At 44.1% G+C, this 22848-nt stretch overlaps 1 protein-coding gene across 6 annotated transcripts in view; it reads right to left on the bottom strand.

Annotated features, from left to right (window-relative positions):
- mib2 (MIB E3 ubiquitin protein ligase 2) overlaps window positions 1–22848 on the bottom strand; it is a 237891-nt gene that overhangs the window by 113311 nt on the left and 101732 nt on the right. For 5 of the 6 annotated variants that reach the window (XM_073032420.1, XM_073032417.1, XM_073032421.1 and 2 more), the window contains one exon: window positions 12868–13039. In XM_073032420.1, the coding sequence (XP_072888521.1) occupies window positions 12868–13039 (172 nt within the window). Of the gene's footprint in view, window positions 1–12867; window positions 13040–13119; window positions 13218–22848 lie in introns of those variants that run through there. The other variant, XM_073032422.1, reaches the window with a different exon arrangement.

The raw sequence follows: 22848 nt of genomic DNA, 5'->3' as shown, positions 1-22848 counted from the left end.
TGCATTGCTGGGCTTTGTGGCTTGTTGGGTCAGAAGGGCGTGTTCTGCATTGTATTTCTAAATTTTAAGAAAGTTATAAAAAATAAATTGTTCCAGATTCCAGCATCCACAGTCTCCAGTGTGTCCTTAATGCTACATGAATTTACATAACAAAATTACTGCTCAAACCATTCTCAGGGAAAAGGGGAAGCTGTTCACATGATACAGGTGCATTCGATAAATGAAAAGCAGCTTTGATATCAGCTTGCTTATTTAATCAGTAAATCACCCCAATCTAGGACATGATCTAGGCGTACCTTAGATTAGGAGTGGCAAACCTAAATTGGCACCCAATTTTAAATTGACAGCGTGCACCCAAATTGGCAATAATCTAAAACATTCTCTCAGATGCCATGGTGATTTTGAACAGGGATTGTAGAACTAGTAATAACACACCTCGGATTTGAACAAGGATGGGGATTTGAAATGATGGCTGATAGGTCACATTTACAGCCTGAATAGAGGTGTCCATAATCAGTAATGATCTACACTGTATAGAGACACACTCTGAGCACTGGAGGCAGAATATTCCATTGTAAATCATTGTTTCTCTCTAAGCAGAAAGTTAAAGTGCAACTGATGGGTCAGCTGTGTAAGGAGGAATGGGAGTGGTTGGGGAGAGAAGGGTAGAAGAAGGGAGGGAGGGAGGGAAGGGTAGAAGAAGGGAGGGAGGGAAGGGTAGAAGAAGGGAGGGAGGGAGGGAAGGGTAGAAGAGGAGGGAGGGAGGATTGGGTGCAAGGAAGGAGAGGAAGGGGGGAGTTGATGGAGGGGTTGGGGAGGAAGAGAGGGAAAGGGTTGGGGAAGGGAGGGAAGGGTTGGAAGGAGGGCTTGGGAAGGGAGAGAGAGGAGTTGGGGGAAGGGTTGGAAAGGTGGGAAGGTTTGGAGGGAGAGAAGGATTGGGTTGGAGGGGCATGGAGGGAGGAACATGCAAGAATCTATGAAGGATTCTGAAAGTAGAGGATAAAGACATGGAAAATAAGAACAGAGGATCCCGTGTCCTGGATGTGGGAGTGGGGAGAGGGTCACGTATCCTGGATGTGTGATCGGGGAGAGGGTCCCATGTCCTGGATGTGTGATCGGGGAGAGGGTCCCGTGTCCTGGATGTGTGATCGGGGAGAGGGCCCCGTGTCCTGGAAGTGTGATCGGGGAGAGGGTCCCGTGTCCTGGAAGTGTGATCGGGGAGAGGGCCTCGTGTCCTGGATGTGTGATCGGGGAGTGGGTGGACAGGACACAGAAACGGCCCCAAAAGAAACAGTTGGAGGAAGTGTGGTCAAGGCTGCCATGGGCTTGTAGTCGAGTGAAACACAGTGCTGGAGGAATCAGGATTGAAAGATGGGGAGATAATCAGGATAAAAAGGTGGGGAGGGTGGGATAAGACATGGGGGTGTTGTTGGGGGGCAGATGAGGAAAGTGGGAGACTGGGAACGATGCATTTGATTGGGGTCGAACAGAGATTCAGTTAGCCCTGTCGCATCACAGCAGAGACCCCAGTTCACTCCCGACCTCTGGTCTTCCCACATCCTCCTGTTTGAATAGGTGAGTGTCGAATCTGGGGAGTCATGGTGAGTGTAGGGGTGGGGGTACAAAATGTGATCAATGTAAATGGGTATATGACGGTGAGCACAACTTGATGGACTGAAGGACCTTTTTGCATGCTGTATTTTGTATCCTGTGTGACTCAGTGTGATCGTGCAGCCGACTACATCCAAAAGTAGAGGGCAAAGTTTAGAGTGAGAAGGGAAAGATTTCAAAGTGAACTGTGCAGCAACTTCTTCACCCTGAGGGTGGTCAGTGTGTGGAACGTGGCTCAGGCAGGTTCACTGGTATCATTTCAAAGGCACTTGGATTATGGGAGTATTGGGATTTAGCTGTATAGAGGAAAGCAGGATTTGCTGCGTGGGAACTGGGATTGGTATGGACATGTTGGACGGAAGGGTCTATACCTGTGCTGGATTGCTCTCTGGCTCCCCTTGCCTAAATGTCCCTCTCACTGGGCTGCTATCGAGCAGATGGTGTTCTCATTTCCTTCGGGGAATATTGGTATTTCTAGTACCTTAACTTCTTAAAATAGCAGCATCATTCTGCACAGTTCACTTTCAAAAGGCCAGCTCAACATTATTTAGAACAACTGACTCCTTTAGAGCGTTTACAATTTACCAAGGTTCACGTGGAACTCTTCCAATGCAATATCAGCAACACCTTTGTCTGAAACTGTAAAGGTGGAACACAAAAGCTGCCCCTTCATTCCTGTGTTTGCATAATTAATATCTCCTGATGTACAATGAAACATGAAGTATAATATCATGAATTATGCCTTAAAACATTAATCATAGATCTTAATAAATTTACAGCACAGATTTCAATATTGTTTTAAACAGTTTAATCTCTTACTATGCACACATCTTTTTTTGCACATTAATTATTTGTCAATCTTTCTGTACAGATTTTCATAAATTCTACTGTATTTCTTTATTTTCCTGTAAATGCCTACAAGAAAATGAATCTTATGTTCTTTGATAATAAATTTATTTTGACTTTGAAGCCATGAAGTAACTCCAAACCGTACATCAGCAGAAAATCAATTCCTTCTGTCTTCACATTGTCACACAGCCAGAGGCATGTCACAAAGGTTTAAGCCTGATATTACTCTACAATAATATTTCCCTTTCTGGTTCCCAGTGTTTAGCTACCAGTAGTGAAAAGAGCACGCCAGTCTCCAGAATCACCATCACTCTCCTGTCACTTGTTTCTCAAAGCACCGGGTGAGTTTATATAGAGTGCAGCCGTCACCTGTACAGTGTTCGGTAAAGTGCCCCAACAGAGTCTGCCTGCAGGAGTTATTCAGTGCTGCTCTGACGGAGATGCTGGCCTTGCTGTGCCCTGTGTCTCTGCTGAACTAGCCTATCCTAACCCCACAGATCAGCAGTTGGACACGAGTGGCACAGAAGCATAGTGGTTAGCAAAATTGCTTTACAGTGCCAGCTGAAAGATTGGGATCCCATTGCTGCTGCTGTCTGTAAGGAGTCTGTACCTTCTCCCCATGGGCTTCCTCCGGGTACTCCAGTTTCCTCCACATTCCAAAGACATATGGATTAGGGATAGTAAGTTGCGAACATGCTATTTTGGCTCCAGAAGTGTGGCAACACTTGTAGGCTGCCCAATACAATCCTCGCTGATTTGATTTGACACAAGCTATGCATTTCACTGTATGTTTCAATGTTTTGCTGTACATATGACAAATAAAGCTAACCTTTTCTCTGTTAATTCCACAGTGAGCTGCTGATGAATACCAAACCAATGCTGCTTTAAGCACAGCTCTTCAGATTCCAGGATGCAACGTTCAGTGACCAAATAGAGATCTTTTCTCACAGGTCATCTTAGATAAGAATGCTTAAAATATAATACACAGGCTTTGTTCAAAGGGATTTGAAACAAAGACGAAAGGACTGTGTTTCTCAGTTGGATATATTTAATACCAATCTGCGTCGACACAATCTGCCACTCACTACATCCTTGTCATGCTGTGCATCAAAAAGCTCTCGTACTCGAAGGGAACATTATTATCATTTCAGTTGAAAGCATGAGCCAATGTATGTAACTGAAGAAAAACAGTATGTATTTCTCTAAGAAGGAAAAGCTCTCTTAGTAAATCATTACATATGAACAATTTTGGTAAGGTTGACAGTAATGTTAACCACAAGCTAATAAGAATTTCTGCCATCATTTCCAACTCTGAATTTATGTGCTACTGGTAAGCAGTCTTTGTCTTACACTTGTTGATCACATATATGTAATGAAAAGTAAAACTTATTACATACCATCAATATAACGAAACTATAATGTGCGCAGAGTAACAAGCAGCTCAGCAGCATCGGGAGATACCTGAATCAACTGTTGTACAATAACAAACAACGACAGTCTCCACTTACGATGTCGTGTCTTGATTAAAAGTTTACAGTACATTGTATTTGTATTTTTTTTGGGTTTTATGTATGGTATAAAAACAATCAACATTGTAGACTTCCACTCACAAACAAAAGGGTTTCTGCTCAAAACATTAACTGTACTTTTTTCCATTGATGCTGCCTGGCCTGCTGAGTTGCTCCAGAATTTTATAAGTGTAATATTGCAGACTTGTTCTGGATGTTAAATTTTCATCAGTGACGATCTACACAAACTCATCAATGAATTTTTCTGCTACTTCATGATCAGCAGATGCTTTAAATTGTTTTAATTCTTTAGAAGTTTAATGCCGTGAATTTTCTTAAATTTCTGCAACCAGTCTGCTGACTATTTACCTTCAATTTCCAGTTCATTGTGATAGATTATTGCTTGTTTCATGATCATAGAGTCATTGAGTCTATGGAAATGAATAAACAGTTGATGTTTCAAGCTGAGTTCGATGAAGGGTCTCGGCCCAAAATGTCGCCTGTTTATTAATTTCCATAGATGCTGCCTGAACTGCTGAGTTCCTCCACCTTTTTGAGTGTGTTACTATGGTAACATAAATGTACTTTGATAATAAATTTACTTTGAACTTTGAAAAGACCAATAAATTATAACCAAGTTATTTCTTCCATTCTTAAATCTTTCAAACAGTGTGTCTTTAACAAAAATTTGCAAAGATCCAATTGTCTTTAATAAATTAACCTAGATCTAGTTCTAGATCATTTGAACGTAAACTTCAAATGATCATACATTAATTGGGCAATACCAGAAGCTGGAATCAATTATAAAACCTTTATTAGCTTGCATCCAAATCTAATTTAGTAAATCTCCCAGGAATATCTACAGCATCTTTCTCATCCTTTTCAGAAACCTTCAGACCTAGTCTACAAAGCAAATTCCAAATAAAAACAGAACACTGAAAATACTCAATTCGTCTGGCATCATCTGTAGAGAAACATCAGAGTTAATATTTCAGGTCAGTGACAGCACACAAGGCTGCTTAACAAGATTCTTTTTGTATTATATGTTAATGATTTGGATGGTGAAAATGATGACTTTGTTGAAAAGTTTGCAGATGATATGAAGATAGTGGAGGGGCAGGTAGTTAGAGATGCTATAGATAGATAGATAGATAGATAGATAGATAGATACTTTATTCATCCCCATGGGGAAATTCAACATTTTTTCCAATGTCCCATACACTTGTTGTAGCAAAAACTCATTACATACAATACTTAACTCAGTAATAATATGATATGCATCTAAATCACTAACTCAAAAAGCATTAATAATAGCTTTAAAAAAGTTCTTAAGTCCTGGCAGTTGAATTGTAAAGCCTAATGGCATTGGGGAGTATTGACCTCTTCATCCTGTCTGAGGAGCATTGCATCGACAGTAACCTGTCGCTGAAACTGCTTCTCTGTCTCTGGATGGTGCTATGTAGAGGATGTTCAGGGTTTTCCATAATTGACCGTAGCCTACTCAGCGCCCTTCGCTCAGCTACCGATGTTAAACTCTCCAGTACTTTGCCCACGACAGAGCCCGCCTTCCTTATCAGCTTATTAAGACGTGAGGCGTCCTTCTTCTTAATGCTTCCTCCCCAACACGCCACCACAAAGAAGAGGGCGCTCTCAACAACTGACCTATAGAACATCTTCAGCATCTCACTGCAGACATTGAATGACGCCAACCTTCTAAGGAAGTACAGTCGAATAGGAAAATGGGCAAAGAAGTGGCAGATGGAATACAGTGTCAGGAGGTGTATGGTCATGCACTTTGGTAGAAGAAATACAAGGGGTGATTGATAAGTTTGTGGCCTAAGGTAGGAGGAGCCAATTTTAGAAAACTTAGCACATTTATTTTTCAACATAGTCCCCTCCTACATTGACACACTTAGTCCAGAGGTCATGGAGCATATGGATCTTGGACCTCCAGAAAATATCCACAGCAGGGTTGACTGATAAGTTTGTGGCCTAAGGTAGAAGGAAATTAGTTATACAGCTCTCGTTACATGCACATGCAGTTGAACTCTTTGAGTAATTATGTAGAAAGCTTGAAGATAATAACTCATTGGGCGTGATTGATAAGTTTGTGGCCTAAGGTAGAAGGAGATGAATTATATGGAGCCAGTGATCATTAATGGAGAATGTGTGGAGCAGGTTAAGACCTACAAGTATCTGGGAGTACAGTTGGACGAGAAGCTAGACTGGACTGCCAACACAGATGCCTTGTGCAGGAAGGCACAGAGTCGACTGTACTTCCTTAGAAGGTTGGCGTCATTCAATGTCTGCAGTGAGATGCTGATGATGTTCTATAGGTCAGTTGTTGAGAGCGCCCTCTTCTTTGTGGTGGCGTGTTGGGGAGGAAGCATTAAGAAGAAGGACGCCTCACGTCTTAATAAGCTGATAAGGAAGGCGGGCTCTGTCGTGGGCAAAGTACTGGAGAGTTTAACATCGGTAGCTGAGCGAAGGGCGCTGAGTAGGCTACGGTCAATTATGGAAAACCCTGAACATCCTCTACATAGCACCATCCAGAGACAGAGAAGCAGTTTCAGCGACAGGTTACTGTCGATGCAATGCTCCTCAGACAGGATGAAGAGGTCAATACTCCCCAATGCCATTAGGCTTTACAATTCAACTGCCAGGACTTAAGAACTTTTTTTTTTTAAAGCTATTATTAATGCTTTTTGAGTTAGTGATTTAGATGCATATCATATTATTACTGAGTTAAGTATTGTATGTAAGGAGTTTTTGCTACAACAAGTGTATGGGACATTGGAAAAAATGTTGAATTTCCCCATGGGGATGAATAAAGTATCTATCTATCTATCTATCTATTAACTTCAAACTTTCTGCATGGTCACTCAAAGAGTCCAAATGCATGTGCATGTAACGAAAGCTGTATAACGCATCTTCTACTTTAGGCCACAAACTTATCAATCACCCATGCTGTGGACACTTTCTGGAGATCCAAGATCCGTATGCTCCATGACCACTGGACTAAGTGTGTAAATGTAGGAGGGGACTATGTTGAAAAATAAATGTGCTAGGTTTTCTAAAATTGACTCCTTTTACCTTAGACCACGACTTTATCAATCACCCCTCGTAAAAGGATTGATTTTTTCTAAGTGAAGATAAAATACAAAAAACTGATGTGCAAAGGGATTTGCAAGTCCTTGTGCAAGATTCCTTAAAGGTTAATTTGCAGGTTGAGTCTGTGGTGTGGAAGGCAAATGCAATGTTGGCATTCATTTCAAAAGGACTCGAATATGAAAGCAAGGGTGTAATGTTGAGACTTTATAAAGCACTGGTGAGGACCCTTTTTCTTAAAAAGGATGTTCTGAAACTGGGGAGGCTTCAAAAGAAGTTCACGAAAATGATTCCAAGATTGAATGGCTTGTCATATGAAGTGTGTTTGATGGGTGCAGGGTGGAATTCAGAAGAATGAGGGGTGACCTCAATGAAACCTATTAAATGGTGAAAGGCCTTGCTAGAGTGGATTTGTCCTATGGTGGGAGAGTCTAAGACCAGAGGACACACCCTCAGAATAGAGGGGCAACCTTTTATAACGGAGATGAGAAGGAATTTATTTAGGCAGAAAGTGATGAATATGTGGAATTCGTTGCCACAGACAGCTGTTAAGGCCAAGTCTTCATGTATACTTATGGAAGAGGTTGATAAGATTCTTGATTGGTCAGGGCATGAAGGGATAGGGGAAAAGGCAGGAGACTGGGGCTGAGAAGAAAAGTGGATCAGCCATGATGAAATCTTGGAGCAGACTCGATGAGTCAAATGACCTAATTGTGCTCCTACATTTTATGGTCTTATAAGAGCCCAAGGTATTATAAATGCAACATGTTGTAAGAGTTCACTGATGATGTAATGGTTTCTCTGTAGCAGCAATGTTTGGGGTTATGACTAGAGATAATAGGGTTTGGAATGCTGTTGTTTTTTCTTGTGAGTCTGGAAGAGAGATTTTTGCGGTCTTTGGCCAGGTAGAGATGAGGAGAGATGTGAATGGAGAGAGTCGGTAGACCACCAGGTGGGGTGGACTTCGGAGCGAGGGTCCGAAGGTCAGCGACAATCAGAGGAGGTCGATGGTAGACGACCGGCTTATCAGTGAGCTCCAACCTTGAGCAATAGACTGTTTCATAAGATTGGGCCCTTTTTCTTTTCTTTTCATTTTCTTTACTAACCATATAGTCAAAGTAAGAATTATAAAGCTTAATCATTTAATCACATATTGTGTACTGTTTGTTATTTTGGGGTACTGATTTGTAACAGGGGACACATCACGCAGCATGCACCCGAACGAGATTTGTTAAGTTTGGCCGGGCCAAGGGGCTATCACCCCCTATATTAAGCTACCCGAAGCGAGAGTTACATAAAAAAGATAATACCATGAATAGAAGATTGGCTGACTGCCAGAAAACAGAGTGGGAATAAAGAAGGCCTTTTCTGGTTGGCAGCATCAACTCCCCACTCCAGCACAGGCCGACTCACACAATGGCTGCTCCACTTAAACACAACTTCTTTTTACTGGACCTTACCAAGTGCCTAATTATGTGCAATCCAATGTCTCCTGGAACTGTGGGTGCATAATGTGCTGAAGGCCTCTGCTCGCTTCTTTTAATATGTCTCTCTCTCCCTCTCTGCGTGTGTGTGTGTGTGTGTGTGTGTGTGTGTGTGTGTGTGTGTGTGTGTGTGTGTGTGTGTGTGTGTGTGTGTGTGTGTGTGTGTGTGTGTGTGTGTATACATACCGGTAGATACACACACACACGCACGCAATCTGGTGCCTCCTTAGGACTGTGGCATGCAAAAAAATCATCTACCCTAAAATCTCCTCCGAAAGTTTGGTATCAATTTTTTGTTTGATAGCCCTCCTACAAAGAAGCAACCATATTTTGCTGGACTATCATTAGATAAATAGAAGGTTGCTGTTACAGGAAAGATACTAGCATAGCTGACTGGCAGGAAGCAAAGAGTGGGAATAAATGGACTTATTTTGGTTGGCTACTGGTAACTAGTGGTGTTCCACAAAGGTCTGTGTAGGGACTGCTTCTTTTTACGTTGTATGTCAATGACTTGGATGATGGAATTGATGTCTTTGTGGCCAAGTTTACAGATAATACAAAGATAGGTGGATGGGTCAGTAGTGTTGAGGAAGCAGGGAATCTGTAGAAGGACTTAGATAAATTAGGAAAATGGGAAAGAGGTGGCAGATGGAATACAGTGTAGGGAAATTAATGGTCATGCACTTTGGCAGAAGGAATAAAGACTAAGAATATTTTCTAAACAGGAAAAAAGTTAAAAATTCAGAGGTACAAAGGGACTTGGGAGTCCTTGTGCAGGATTCCCTAAAGGTTAACTTGCAGATGGTGTTGGTGATAAGGATAGCAAATGCAATGTCAGCACTCTTTTCAAGAGGACTAGAATATAAAAGAAAGTTGCGGCTCTGTAACGCAAACAAGAGAAAATCTGCAAATGCTAGAAATCCAAGCAACACACACAAAATGCTGGAGGAACTCAGCAGGCCAGGTAGCATGTATGGAAAAAAGTACAGTCAATATTTCAGGCTGAGACCCTTTGGCAGGACTGGAGAAAAAAAGATAAGAGGTAGATTTCCCTTGATAAGGTCTTTTATAAGGCATTGGTTATATTGCGCTTGGAGTATTGTGAGTAGTTTTGGGCTCCTTAACTAAGAAAAGATGTGCTGGCATTGGAGAGGGTGCAGATGAGAGTCACAAGAATTATTCCAGGAATGAAAGGGTTAACATATAAGGCCCACTGAAATGACTATCACTGAGGCAAGCTTAGATTACTGTTCCTGGTTGACGACACCTCCAAGATCTGTCCAGGATCAAACACCACTTTGCCTCAATGCATCCACTAAAGTCATTATAAGTGACTAGAAATGATGACCTCCAAGAGGACCGCAACCTTGTTGACCTAGAAAGCTATGTTGGCTGGAGTCACGACTTTATGCTTTGGCTCTTGGTAGAGTCACCCATGCCAAACAGGTCAAAGGGTGGAGGCCAGACTAAAAATGACCTCCAGGTTTGGGTATTCAGCTTAGGTCTGAGAACCCTGACTAGTAAAGGAAAATTGCTAGGGAAACAGCAATGAAGATTCCTTCCACATCTTGAGTACAATGGTATTCCTGAGCCTCCACCCAGGACTTGCCTAACTGTCAGTAGCGAAAGCTGAGAGGCAGCTACTGGCATGATGAAGGAAGCCCTGAACACCGTCAGAAATGGAGTGCCTTTATTGCTGCCATAAAAGCCAGTGGCATAATGGGCAGTAAGTAAGAAATGATGAGTGATCGCACAGTCACTGACCATTTGAACATGTCTTGATGTGCCAGCAACCTGCGAATCAGGCCAGTGATCATTAGTGCTCTCTGCACAGCACAAATCAGGAACTTATACCACTATTTCAATCTCTGACAACAAGTTCTTGGCAGAACTTTAGAATTCCAGTATCTTTTTCCATCTTCAGTCTCGGAACATTTTCTTGACATTACTGTGGCTTTGCATTCAATCGTCAGCATATGTGCCAACTATCTGCATTTAACACTGTACAGACTGCATATTGAAACTGACATCTGCCCAGGGAACTTCCCCTCCACTAAGCATTGATATCCTGCCTTCACTGATCCAAGAATTTCCACCTAAGGAGTGAGATAGTAGCTTACCCCTGGAGGAACAGCAGTGGAGATACCAGAATCTGAGAGAGCTGCACTTCAGAATGGTAAAGAAGACAGCTGAGGAGGACAGAGTTGGAGTAAAAGTAATGAGAGCAATACAGCCAGGAAGCTGAGGAGAATGACAGATAACAGCCATGGTGCACTGGGAAGGGAAGTGTGGTGGGCAGGGAGTCTCAGAGGGGAGTAGGGTGTGGCATGGATAAGGTTTAGGATTGTTGGTGACTTAAATTTTATGTTTTCTGAAGGTACTGGTATTGTAACTGGAATTGTGGGAGACAAGAGGAATTTCTTACCAGGCAGGATGAGTATGTAGATTTTTGGGTCGCTTTAACTGAGATAAGTAATTTCTTCTCTGAGACTAGAACTGAAGGTCATAGTTTAAGGATGAAAGGGGAAATACAATCGTTTGTATTTAAGGGCAACCCGAGGGGGAACTTCTACACTCAGAGGCTGGTGACATTGTGGAACAAGCTGTCAGGGGATGTGGTGGATGCAGGTTCAATTGCAACACTTAAAAGGGGTTTGGATAGGTACGTGAAAGGGAGGCATATAGAAACATAGAAAACCTTCAGCACAATACAGGCCCTTCAGCCCAAAATGCTGTGCCGAACATGTACTTACTTTAGAAGTTACCTAGGGATACCCATAGCCCTCTATTTTTCTAAGCCTATCCACCTATCCAAGAGTTTCTTAAAAGACCCTATCGTATCGACCTCCACAACCATCGCCAGCAGCCCATGCACTCACCACTCCCTGTGTAAAAGACTTGCTGGCAGCAAACAAAACTATTAACAATTCTATTAATCACATTTCTTCTGGTAAATGGTCACTGCAATCAATAGCCTGTAATAGCATCATGAAAGACGGGAACTGAGAAACAGAGAAAAGGCCTTTATGCTCAAAACAAATCCTTTCTGTACGATGATGCCCTGCTCAGAGTGATGTGCACGTGACCCAGCTATCACTGGGTAAGCCTTTGTAAGTGCTTCGTTTATTCTTTCTACTTCCCCAACAACAGCCACTAAACACAACAGTCAAGTGTAAAGTGATGCATTTCGGTACACAAATAGAAAAGCCTAGTATTTTTCCAATGCTGTATGGAGCTATTTTGGTATCCTTGTATTTTAATCATTGATGCTTAATAAATAGTATGGCAAATAATCTGGAATGTGATCTGATCACCTGGGTGGTGTGAACACATTACACCCTGTACCTGGGTACAGACACCTGGTCCAGGTTAAAGGTGATCTGGGTAATGTAGACGGAGCTACTTGCTGTCAATTCGTGGACAGGTTGCTTCATGCAGTTACCTCATACAATCATTGAATCTCTGCAGAGAGCTGTGGACACATCTCAGCACATCACCCCAATAAAGCAGCCAGCATAATCAAAGACACCACCAACCACAGACATTTTCTCTTCTCCCCTCTCCCACTGCGCAAAAAAATACAAAAGCCTGAAAGCATGTCCCACCAAGTTCAAGGACAGCTTCTACCTCAGTGCTACCAAACTATTAAATGGCTGCCTATTTTGATAAGCTGGACTCTTGACCTCACAATCTACCTCGTTATGGGCTTGCACCTGCAGTGTACTTTCAGTATATATGCTATACTTTATCCTGCATTCTGTTATTGTTTTTTACCTTATACGACCTCAGTGCACTGTGTAATGACCTGATCTGTATGAACAGTATGCAAGACAAGTTTTACACTGTCTCTCGGTACATGTGACAATAATAAACCATATGACTGCTGGTTTATCCAATAAGGGAGCAGTGGGGTGATCCTGCCTTGTGTAGATAATGTGATGCACCCCACAGCTCCCTCAGCACAGAGGTTAAAGGAATCCAACATCTTTATCCTTGACAACTTGCCCATGGTACAGCATGGATGATGGGCTGAAGGGCCTGTTCCCCTGCTGAATACTCTGGGACTCAAAGGTAAATCATGAATATCTCCCATGAGCTACATTACTAATTATACACGGTCACAAATGTGAGAGATTCCGCAGATGCTGGAAATCCAGAGTAACACACAAAAAATGATGGAGAGCAAGTGACAAGAGCAAGGGGGAACGTTAGAAGGAATGTATTATGCCTACAGTAATCATATCCTCATTCACACTTTAACTTAACACACACTTCATGACAGTAGGAAACAAAGAGCAGTGACTTACGGTTGAGAGTGCGCAGTTTCGTGACGCTCAAATGGGTGTGTAAGATCGTGTTTGTTCACCATATAACACTGGGTACACAGATCATAGTCAAAGCACACCTTACATTTCCACCGCATTCCCATGATGCCATGTTTCTTGCAAAAGTCGCAGATGATGTTGGGGTGGCGCACACCTGAAAAAAGAGGACAGAGTTGTTACTTCTCCCCACATCAAACACCTGCTGGCAATTTGTGCAATGTTGTAAAGTCTCACATGATCACATCTCCAGCCCTTCGCTATCACTGTAATGAGTGTTGTTGCTGCGACTGTGCAATCCTGATCCAATATGTACATTTGAGACAGATACCATCTATCTAGCTCACTGTGAGCTCCGTCACTGCCTGTTTACTCAGAGACACCATCCGTCTGGCTCCGTCACTGCCTGTTCACTCAGAGACACCATCTGTCTGGCTCACTGTGAGCTCCGTCACTGCCTGTTTAGACAATAGACAATAGGTGCAGAAGTAGACCATTCAGCCCTTCGAGCCTGCACCACCATTCTGAGATCATGGCTGATCATCTACTATCAATACCCGGTTCCTGCCTTGTCCCCATATCCCTTGATTCCCCTATCCATAAGATACCTATCTAGCTCCTTCTTGAAAGCATCCAGAGAATTGGCCTCCACTGCCTTCTGAGGCAGTGCATTCCAGACCCCCACAACTCTCTGGGAGAAGAAGCTTTTCCTTAACTCTGTCCTAAATGACCTACCCCTTATTCTCAAACCATGCCCTCTAGTACTGGACTCTCCCAGCATCTGGAACATATTTCCTGCCTCTATCTTGTCCAATCCCTTAATAATCTTTTATGTTGCAATCAGATCCCCTCTCAATCTCCTTAATTCCAACGTGTACAAGCCCAGTCTCTCTAACCTCTCTGCATAAGACAGTCCTGACATCCCAGGAATTAACCTCGTGAATCTACGCTGCACTTCCTCTATAGCCAGGATGTCCTTCCTTAACCCCGGAGACCAAAACTGTACACAATACTCCAGGTGTGGTCTCACCAGGGCCCTGTACAAATGCAAAAGAATTTCCTTGCTCTTGTACTCAACTCCCTTTGTAATAAAGGCCAACATTCCATTAGCCTTCTTCACTGCCTGCTGCACTTACTCATTCACCTTCAGTGACTCATGAACAAGGACTCCTAGATCTCTTTGTATTTCTCCCTTACCTAACTCTACACCGTTCAGATAATAATCTGCCTTCTTGTTCTTACTCCCAAAGTGGATAACCTCACACTTATTCACATTAAACATCATCTGCCAAGTATCTGCCCACTCACTCAGCCTATCCAAGTCACCCTGAATTCTCCTAACATCCTCATCACATGTCACACTGCCACTCAGCTTAGTATCATCAGCAAACTTGCTGATGTTATTCTCGATGCCTTCATCCAAATCGTTTATGTAAATCGTAATCAGCTGTGGTCCCAATACCGAACCCTGTGGTACCCCACTAGTCACCACCTGCCATTCCGAGAAACACCCATTCACCGCTACCTTTTGCTTTCTATCTGCCAACCAGTTTTCTATCCATGTCAATATCTTCCCCCCAATGCCATGAGCTCTGATTTTACCCACCAATCTCCTATGTGGGACCTTATCAAATGCCTTCTGAAAATCAAGGTACACTACATCCACTGGAACTCCCTTGTCTAACTTCCTGGTTACATCCTTGTAAAACTCCAATAGATTAGTCAAGCATGATTTGCCCTTGGTAAATCCATGCTGGCTCGGCCCAATCCTATCACTGCTATCTAGATATGCCACTATTTCATTTTTAATAATGGACTCTAGCATCTTCCCCACTACTGATGTTAGGCTGACAGGACGATAGTTCTCTGTTTTCTCCCTCCCTCCTTTCTTAAAAAGTGGGATAACATTAGCCATTCTCCAATCCTCAGGAACTGATCCTGAATCTAAGGAATATTGGAAAATGATTACCAATGCATCCGCAATTTCCAGGGCCACCTCCTTTAGTACCCTAGGATGCAGACCATCTGGACCTGGGGATTTGTCAGCCTTCAGTCCCATCAGTCTACTCATCACCGTTTCCTTCCTAATGTCAATCTGTTTCATTTCCTCTGTTACCCTATGTCCTTGGCCCATCCATACATCTGTGAGATTGCTTGTGTCTTCCCTAGTGAAGACAGATCTAAAGTACCTATTAAATTCTTCTGCCATTTCTCTGTTTCCCATAACAATTTCACCCAATTCATTCTTCAAGGGCCCAACATTGTTCTTAACTATCTTCTTTCTCTTCACATAACTAAAAAAGCTCTTGCTATCCTCCTTTATATTTCTGGCTAGCTTGCATTCATACCTCATTTTTTCTCCCCGTATTGCCTTTTTAGTTAAGTTCTGTTGTTCCTTAAAAATTTCCCAATCATCTGTCCTCCCACTCACCTTAGCTCTGTCATACTTCTTTTTTTTAATGTTATGCAATCTCTGACTTCCTTTGTCAACCACTGTGGCCCCTTTCCCTCCTTTGAATCTTTCCTTCTCCGGGGGATGAACTGATTTTGTACCTTGTGCATTATTCCCAAGAATACCTGCCATTGCTGTTCCACTGTCTTTTCTGCTAGGATACCCATCCAGTTAACTTTGGCCAGCTCCTCCCTCATGGCTCCATAGTCTCCCTTGTTCAACTGCAACACTGACACCTCCAATCTGCCCTTATCCTTCTCAAATTGCAGACAAAAACATCATATTATGGTCACTACCTCCGAATGGCTCCTTTACTTCAAGATCGCTTATCAAATCCTGTTCATTACACAAGACTAAATCCAGAATAGCCTTGTTCCTAGTCGGCTCTCATACAAACTGTTCCAAGAATGCATCCCGTAGGCACTCTACAAACTCCCTATCCTGGGGCCCAGCACCAACCTGATTCTCCCAGTTCACCTGCATGTTGAAATCCCCCCATAACTACTGCGACATTACCTTTGCCACATGCCATTGTTAACTCCCTATTCAACTTGCACCCAATATCCATGCTACTGTTTGGTGGCCTGTAGACAACACCCATTAGGGTCCTTTTGCCCTTACTGTTCCTCAGTTCTATCCACACACTACTCTACTTCTCCTGACCCTATGTCCCCCCTTGCAAAGGACTGAATCTCATTCCTCACCAACAGGGCCACCCCACCACCTCTGCCCACATTTCTGTCCCTACGATAGCACGTATACCTTTGTACTTTCATTTCCCAGGTCTGATCTCCCTGCAGCCATGTCTCCGTTATCCCAACAACATCATAGTTACCCATTCGCACCTGAGCTTCAAGCTCATCCGCCTTATTTCTGACACTCAGTGCATTCAGATATAGAACTTTTAGCCCATTTCTCCCCTCTCTGTTTAAATCGCTGCCTATTGTGCTTAACCCAGCTCCCCGAACTCCCATCAGGCTATACGTCCCTTGAATTTTGTTGTCCTTCCTAAATTTACTTATTCTTTCTGCACATTTAACTCCATGTTCCATCAGACCATCCCCCTGTACATGTGTCCTCCTTATCACTTGTTCCACCTCACCTTTCTCTACTACACACTTAATATTCCAGAACCGTGTAGTCCCCACCTGTCCTTTATTCTTCATCTCGCTATCCTCTCTCACATTCTGGATCCCTGCCCCCTGAAAATTTAGTTTAACCCCCCCCCCCCCCCCGAGAAGCACTAGCAAACTTTCCTGCAAGAATGTTAGTACCGCTCCAGTTCAGGTGTAAACCGTCCCGTCGGAACAGATCCCACCTTCCCTGGAACAAAGCCCAATTATCTAAAAACCTGAAGCCCTCCCTCCTGCACCATCCTCTCAGCCACGTATTAATCTGTATAATCCTTCTGTTCCTTGCCTCACTTGCACGTGGCACAGGTAGCAATCCTGAGATTGTTACCCTGGAGGTCCTGCCCTTCAGCTTCGCACCTAACTCCCTGAACTCACTACGCAGGACCCCCTCACTCATCCTGCCCACGTCGTTGGTCCCTACATGGACCACAACATCTGGGTTCTTGCCCTCCCTCTCGAGAATAACCTGCACCCGATCAGAGATGTTTACTCAAGAGACACCATCCGTCTGGCTCAGTCACTGCCTGTTCACTCAGAGACACCATCCGTCTGGCTCACTGTGAGCTCTGTCACTGCCTGTTTACTCAGAGACACCATCCGTCTGGCTCAGTCACTGCCTGTTCACTCAGAGACACCATCCGTCTGGCTCAGTCACTGCCTGTTCACTCAGAGACACCATCCGTCAGGCTCCGTCACTGCCTGTTCACTCAGAGACACCATCCGTCAGGCTCAGTCACTGCCTGTTTACTCAGAGACACCATCCGTCAGGCTCAGTCACTGCCTGTTTACTCAGAAACACCATCCGTCTGGCTCAGTCACTGCCTGTTTACTCAGAGACACCATCCGTCAGGCTCCGTCACTGCCTGTTCACTCAGAGACACCATCCGTCAGGCTCAGTCACTGCCTGTTTACTCAGAAACACCATCCGTCTGGCTCAGTCACTGCCTGTTTACTCAGAGACACCATCCGTCTGGCTCAGTCACTGCCTGTTCACTCAGAGACACCATCCGTCTGGCTCACTGTGAGCTTCGTCACTGCCTGTTTACTCAGAGACACCATCCGTCTGGCTCAGTCACTGCCTGTTCACTCAGAGACACCATCCGTCTGGCTCAGTCACTGCCTGTTTACTCAGAGACACCATCCGTCTGGCTCAGTCACTGCCTGTTCACTCAGAGACACCATCCGTCTGGCTCAGTCTCTGCCTGTTCACTCAGAGACACCATCCGTCAGGCTCAGTCACTGCCTGTTCACTCAGAGACACCATCCGTCAGGCTCAGTCACTGCCTGTTCACTCAGAGACACCATCCGTCAGGCTCAGTCACTGCCTGTTCACTCAGAGACACCATCCGTCAGGCTCAGTCACTGCCTGTTCACTCAGAGACACCATCCGTCTGGCTCAGTGTCTGCTGTCCATCCTCTCGCCATGTTCCTGTCATTTCTGAACTGCTTTCCTCCAACCTTTGCTTTATTTGTCCTTAACAAATCGAATCTAGTTACTTTTCTGGTTTAAACCATAAGACACAGGAGTAGAATTAGGCCATTTGGCCCATCAAGTCTGCTCCACCATTCCATCATAATTGATTTATTATTCTTCTCAACCCTATTCTCCTGCCTTCTCTGCATAAGCTTTGATGCCCTTACAAATTACAATCTTCAACATGACTTGGTTTCCAAAGTCATCTGTGGCAATGAATTCCGTAGATTCACTACCCGTGGCTAAAGTTTAAATTTTATTTACAAACAACAAGAATTATCTGTCTCAGCTTTCTAGCTGGTGGACTGCAGTCTGATACAAGGACCAGAAGCCAACATCATGAAACCCACCCTGCCACAGAACTAGCTCTCTGCACCATTGCTGTCTTTACAACTCCAACTGTGACTCAAGCAACACATGAATGGGTGACACACTGTTGACATTTCAGATTGAATCTCTGTATCAGAATCAGAGCAGGTTCTCAGCCTAAAACATCAGCAACTCCTCTTGCTGCCCGACCTGCTGAGTTCCTCTAGCCGATGGCTTGCTGACCATGAAGAAACCACTTCATGTCCAAATCACAAACAAGATGCTGGAAATTATTCTGAGAAACACACACATGTTGGAGGAACTCAGCAGGCCAGGCAACATCTATGGAAAAATGTACAGTCGACATTTCGGGCCAACCCTTCAGCAGGACTGGAGAAAAAATGCTGAGCATTAGATTTGAAAGGTGGGGGGAAAGGGAGAGAGAAACGCCAGGTGATAGGTGAAACTTGGAGGAGGAGGGATGAAGCAAAGAGCTGGGAAATTGAGACAGAAGGAAGAAAGAGAAGGGGGAGGGGGAAGAAGCACCAGAGGGAGGCAATGGGTGGGCACAGAGATAACATGAGAGGGGACAAGGGCATGGGAAATGGTGAAGTGGGGGCAGACGAGGTGGAGGCATCACGGGAAGTTTGAGAAATCAATGTTCATGCCATCAGGTTGGAGGCTACCCAAATAGATTACAAGGTGTTGTTCCTCCAACCTAAGAGTGGCCATGGATGGAAATATTGGAATGGGAATGGGAAGCGGAACATCAAGTGGTGTGGAAGTAGGAGGAAATGGATTCCAGTTGCTGTTTCGCCCTGGGTTCAAGTAGAACCCAGCTGGTCAGTGGATGGAGAGACTGGGATTCCAGGAAAGAGAAGTTGGACTGGCTGCGATGAGCAGGTCTAAGCTGGGCTGGGCAATCAGCTGTGTGACGGATCCACAGAGGACTGAAGGATGAAGGTAAGGAGAGAAGAGGGTCTTTGCGTGAGGCAGATAAATAAAGACAACCTGATCTTCAACTTTTCACAAAATGGCAATTTTATTACGAAGTATCATTTGAAGAAAATGTCGAAGATAAAAGAAAAGAATCCAGGTATCAAAGGGTTTATGTTACTGTACTCTGCCAGCAATGATGTTCTTCGTTGAGGTCTCCTCCCCAGTTCATTCATCTCAGGAAAAGCACACCAATCCTGAAGTTTAGAATTGTCTGATAGTTCTTATCAAAGTCAGAGGGGTTTTAAAATAAATTGGCTGCCTTTAGGTTTGTGTAGGTGGTTCCAAACATGCAGCCTGGACTTTCCTGTGCACTCTGTGGGCCAGTTTCATTCTCGTTGTTTCTGTACTGGACAGGAAAACCCAGACTAAGACAGGCAGACATGCAAAGGTAGGACACCTCCCTCACCTTCAGACCCGGCTGTAAGTGACATGACTTGTTTTAATGCCTTCAGAGGACTTCAGTGCAATGGCAGTATTTCCTGCCTATCTCTAATTACTCTGAACAGGGTAGTTAATCACCTGGGGGGGGGGGAGAAAGGCTGCAGATACTTACAAGCCAGATAGCACATCTCCTTCCCTGAACCAAGAGAGTTTGACATTCTGATAGATTCATAGCAACTTCAATTCTGAATTGATTTCATCTTGTAAGACCAGATTTATTTTTTAATTGAAAATTAAATTCCTAGTGACATTCAAACTTGGTTTCTGTACTAACACAATGGGGCACTGGCTGGTATCTCAGCAACTTGAACCACTCTGCCAAGGGGCATAAAGTGGACTTTACTGAACCAGAGAAGCACAAAGGCAGAAGAGCTATAAAACAAAAAAAAAAATGCCTTACACAGAACTGCATGAGTGAATCTGGTTTTTCTTCTGAGAAAACACTTTAACAATGACAACCCTTCTGGCTGATTATACATGATCTCCACTCCATACCATCCAGCCTCCAGCTATGGACAGTGATTACCACCGATGAAGAGAGATTATAGAACATAGAACATAGAATAGTACAGCACATTACAGGCCTTTCAGCCCACAATGTTATGCCGACCCTCAAACCCTGCCTCCCATATAACCCCCCACCTTAAATTCCTCCATATACCTATCTAGTAGTCTCTTAAACTTCACTAGTGTATCTGCCTCCACCACTGACTCAGGCTGTGCATTCCACACACCAACCACTCTCTGAGTGAAAAACCTTCCTCTAATATCCCCCTTGAACTTCCCTCCCCTTACCTTAAAGCCATGTCCTCTTGTACTGAGCAGTGGTGCCCTGGGGAAGAAATGCTGGCTGTCCACTCTGTCTATTCCTCTTAATATCTTGTACACCTCTATCATGTCTTCTCTCATCCTCCTTCTCTCCAAAGAGTAAAGCCCTAGCTCCCTTAATCTCTGATCATAATCCATACTCTCTAAACCAGGCAGCATCCTGGTAAATCTCCTCTGTACCCTTTCCAATGCTTCCACATCCTTCCTATACTGAGGCGACCAGAACTGGACACAGTACTCCAAGTGTGGCCTAACTAGAGTTTTATAGAGCTGCATCATTACATCGCGTCTCTTAAACTCTATCCCTCCACTTATGAAAGCTAACACCCCATAAGCTTTCTTAACTACCCTATCTACCTGTGAGGTAACTTTCAGGAATCTGTGGACATAAACCCCCAGATCCCTCTGCTCCTCCACACTACCAAGTATCCTGCCATTTACTTTGTACTCTGCCTTGGAGTTTGTCCTTCCAAAGTGTACTACCTCACACTTCTCCGGGTTGAACTCCATCTGCCACTTCTCAGCCCACTTCTGCATCCTATCAATGTCTCTCTGCAATCTTCGACAATCCTCTACACTATCTACAACACCACCAACCTTTGCGTCGTTTGCAAACTTGCCAACCCACCCTTCTACCCCCACATCCAGGTTGTTAATAAAGATCACAAAAAGTAGAGGTCCCCGAACAGATCCTTGTGGGACATCACTAGTCACAACCCTCCAATCTGAATGTACTCCCTCCACCATGACCCTCTGCCTTCTGCAGGCAAGCCAATTCTGAATCCACGTGGCCAAACTTCCCTGGATCCCATGCCTTCTGACTTTCTGAATAAGCCTACCATGTGGAACCTTGTCAAATGCCTTACTAAAATCCATGTAGATCACATCCACTGCACTATCCTCATCTATATGCCTGGTCACCTCCTCAAAGAACTCTATCAGGCTTGTTAAGCACGATCTGCCCTTCACAAAGCCATGCTGATGGTCTCTGATCAGACCATGATTCTCTAAATGCCCATAGATACTATCTCTAAGAATCTTTTCCAACAGCTTTCTCAACACAGTCGTAAGGCTCACCGGTCTATAAGATTGAGGGAAGTCATCCCAGACTGCATCATGCTAACACAAAGCAGCTTAAAACCAGATTCCCAGCCAAACGCTGCTAGTTCGAGAAAGGAATGGACATTTCACAATCCGAGTAAAATTTACGAAGTGAACCTCAGGACAATCTCACAGAATTGTTTGGCACATCTTCTTCTATTAAGCCTATCACCCCTACTGGGGAATAGGCCATCGACAACAGTGTGCTACAGTCCTCTGTCCTGGGTCAGCCTTTCACTTGTTCCCAGATGTAACCCACTGAAGATCCTTCCTCTCCCAGGGATAAGGTCCTTGGAACCCCTATTGGTGTTTCTGTCGCTCTGGGCTTTTATAGGATGAGGTTGCTACCCCTATGCTGAACCCTCCTCGTTTTGTAGCCAGGCTTGCAACTGTCTGTGTTGGAGTTCTGGCATATCAGTCAAATGCAAAACAACAGCTGAGTGTACTGGAGTAATAGGATCAAAAACGTAATTAATATTTAAAAGCAGCTGCAACTGCCACTAATAAACCTTTTCAAAGGAATGCAACTGTGACACTGTTCATGAGCACGTACACAAATCTGCTAATGTATTGTACAAGGGCAAAAGCTGAAAAAAGACCAAGATAGTGTTCCTTAGCTGTGTCTTCCTGGCAGGTAGCCTCTTGCACTGAGGACATGCATCAAAAACTCAAGTGCACATTGCTCACAGCTCATTAGGAAAAGGATCAAGTCCCAGTGTGGTGTATAGTCAATTATAGACCCTTGAGGTGCACACACTGCTGATGTGGAAAATGAAAACCTCCAGAAACTCTGGATCAACAGTTCTGTGCGAGCAGCACTTACTGCACGACACAGAGCTTACCTTGCCGGTGACCAACAGGAACTCAAGAAATGCAGCTACAATCTGCAAAAATTCATAAAGGCAGCGAAACAACAATACAGGAAGATCCAGACACAGCTCTCCACCAACAACACACTCAACTTATGGCAAGGTCTGCACACCATCGCTGACTTCAAAGCTAAATGCAGTGGTGTTTCCAACATTGCTGCCGCTCTCCCAGATGAGCTAAATCTTTCTTTCACTCGGTTTGATGTCGAGTAAACACTGAACCTCTGAGGAGAGACACCAAAGAGACTTACACCTGGATTACATCTGAAGCTGAAGTACACGGGTGTTTCCAACGAGTGGACAGTCGCAAGGCTGCACAACGGACGGCATCTCAGGGTGGGTTCTCAGGATGCGCATGGC

This window comes from Hemitrygon akajei, chromosome 29, assembly GCF_048418815.1.
Source record: "Hemitrygon akajei chromosome 29, sHemAka1.3, whole genome shotgun sequence".
In the NCBI taxonomy this organism is placed as follows: Eukaryota; Metazoa; Chordata; class Chondrichthyes; order Myliobatiformes; family Dasyatidae; genus Hemitrygon; species Hemitrygon akajei.
Note: the sequence above shows the minus strand (reverse complement) of the source record. Positions and strands in the feature narration are given on the sequence as shown.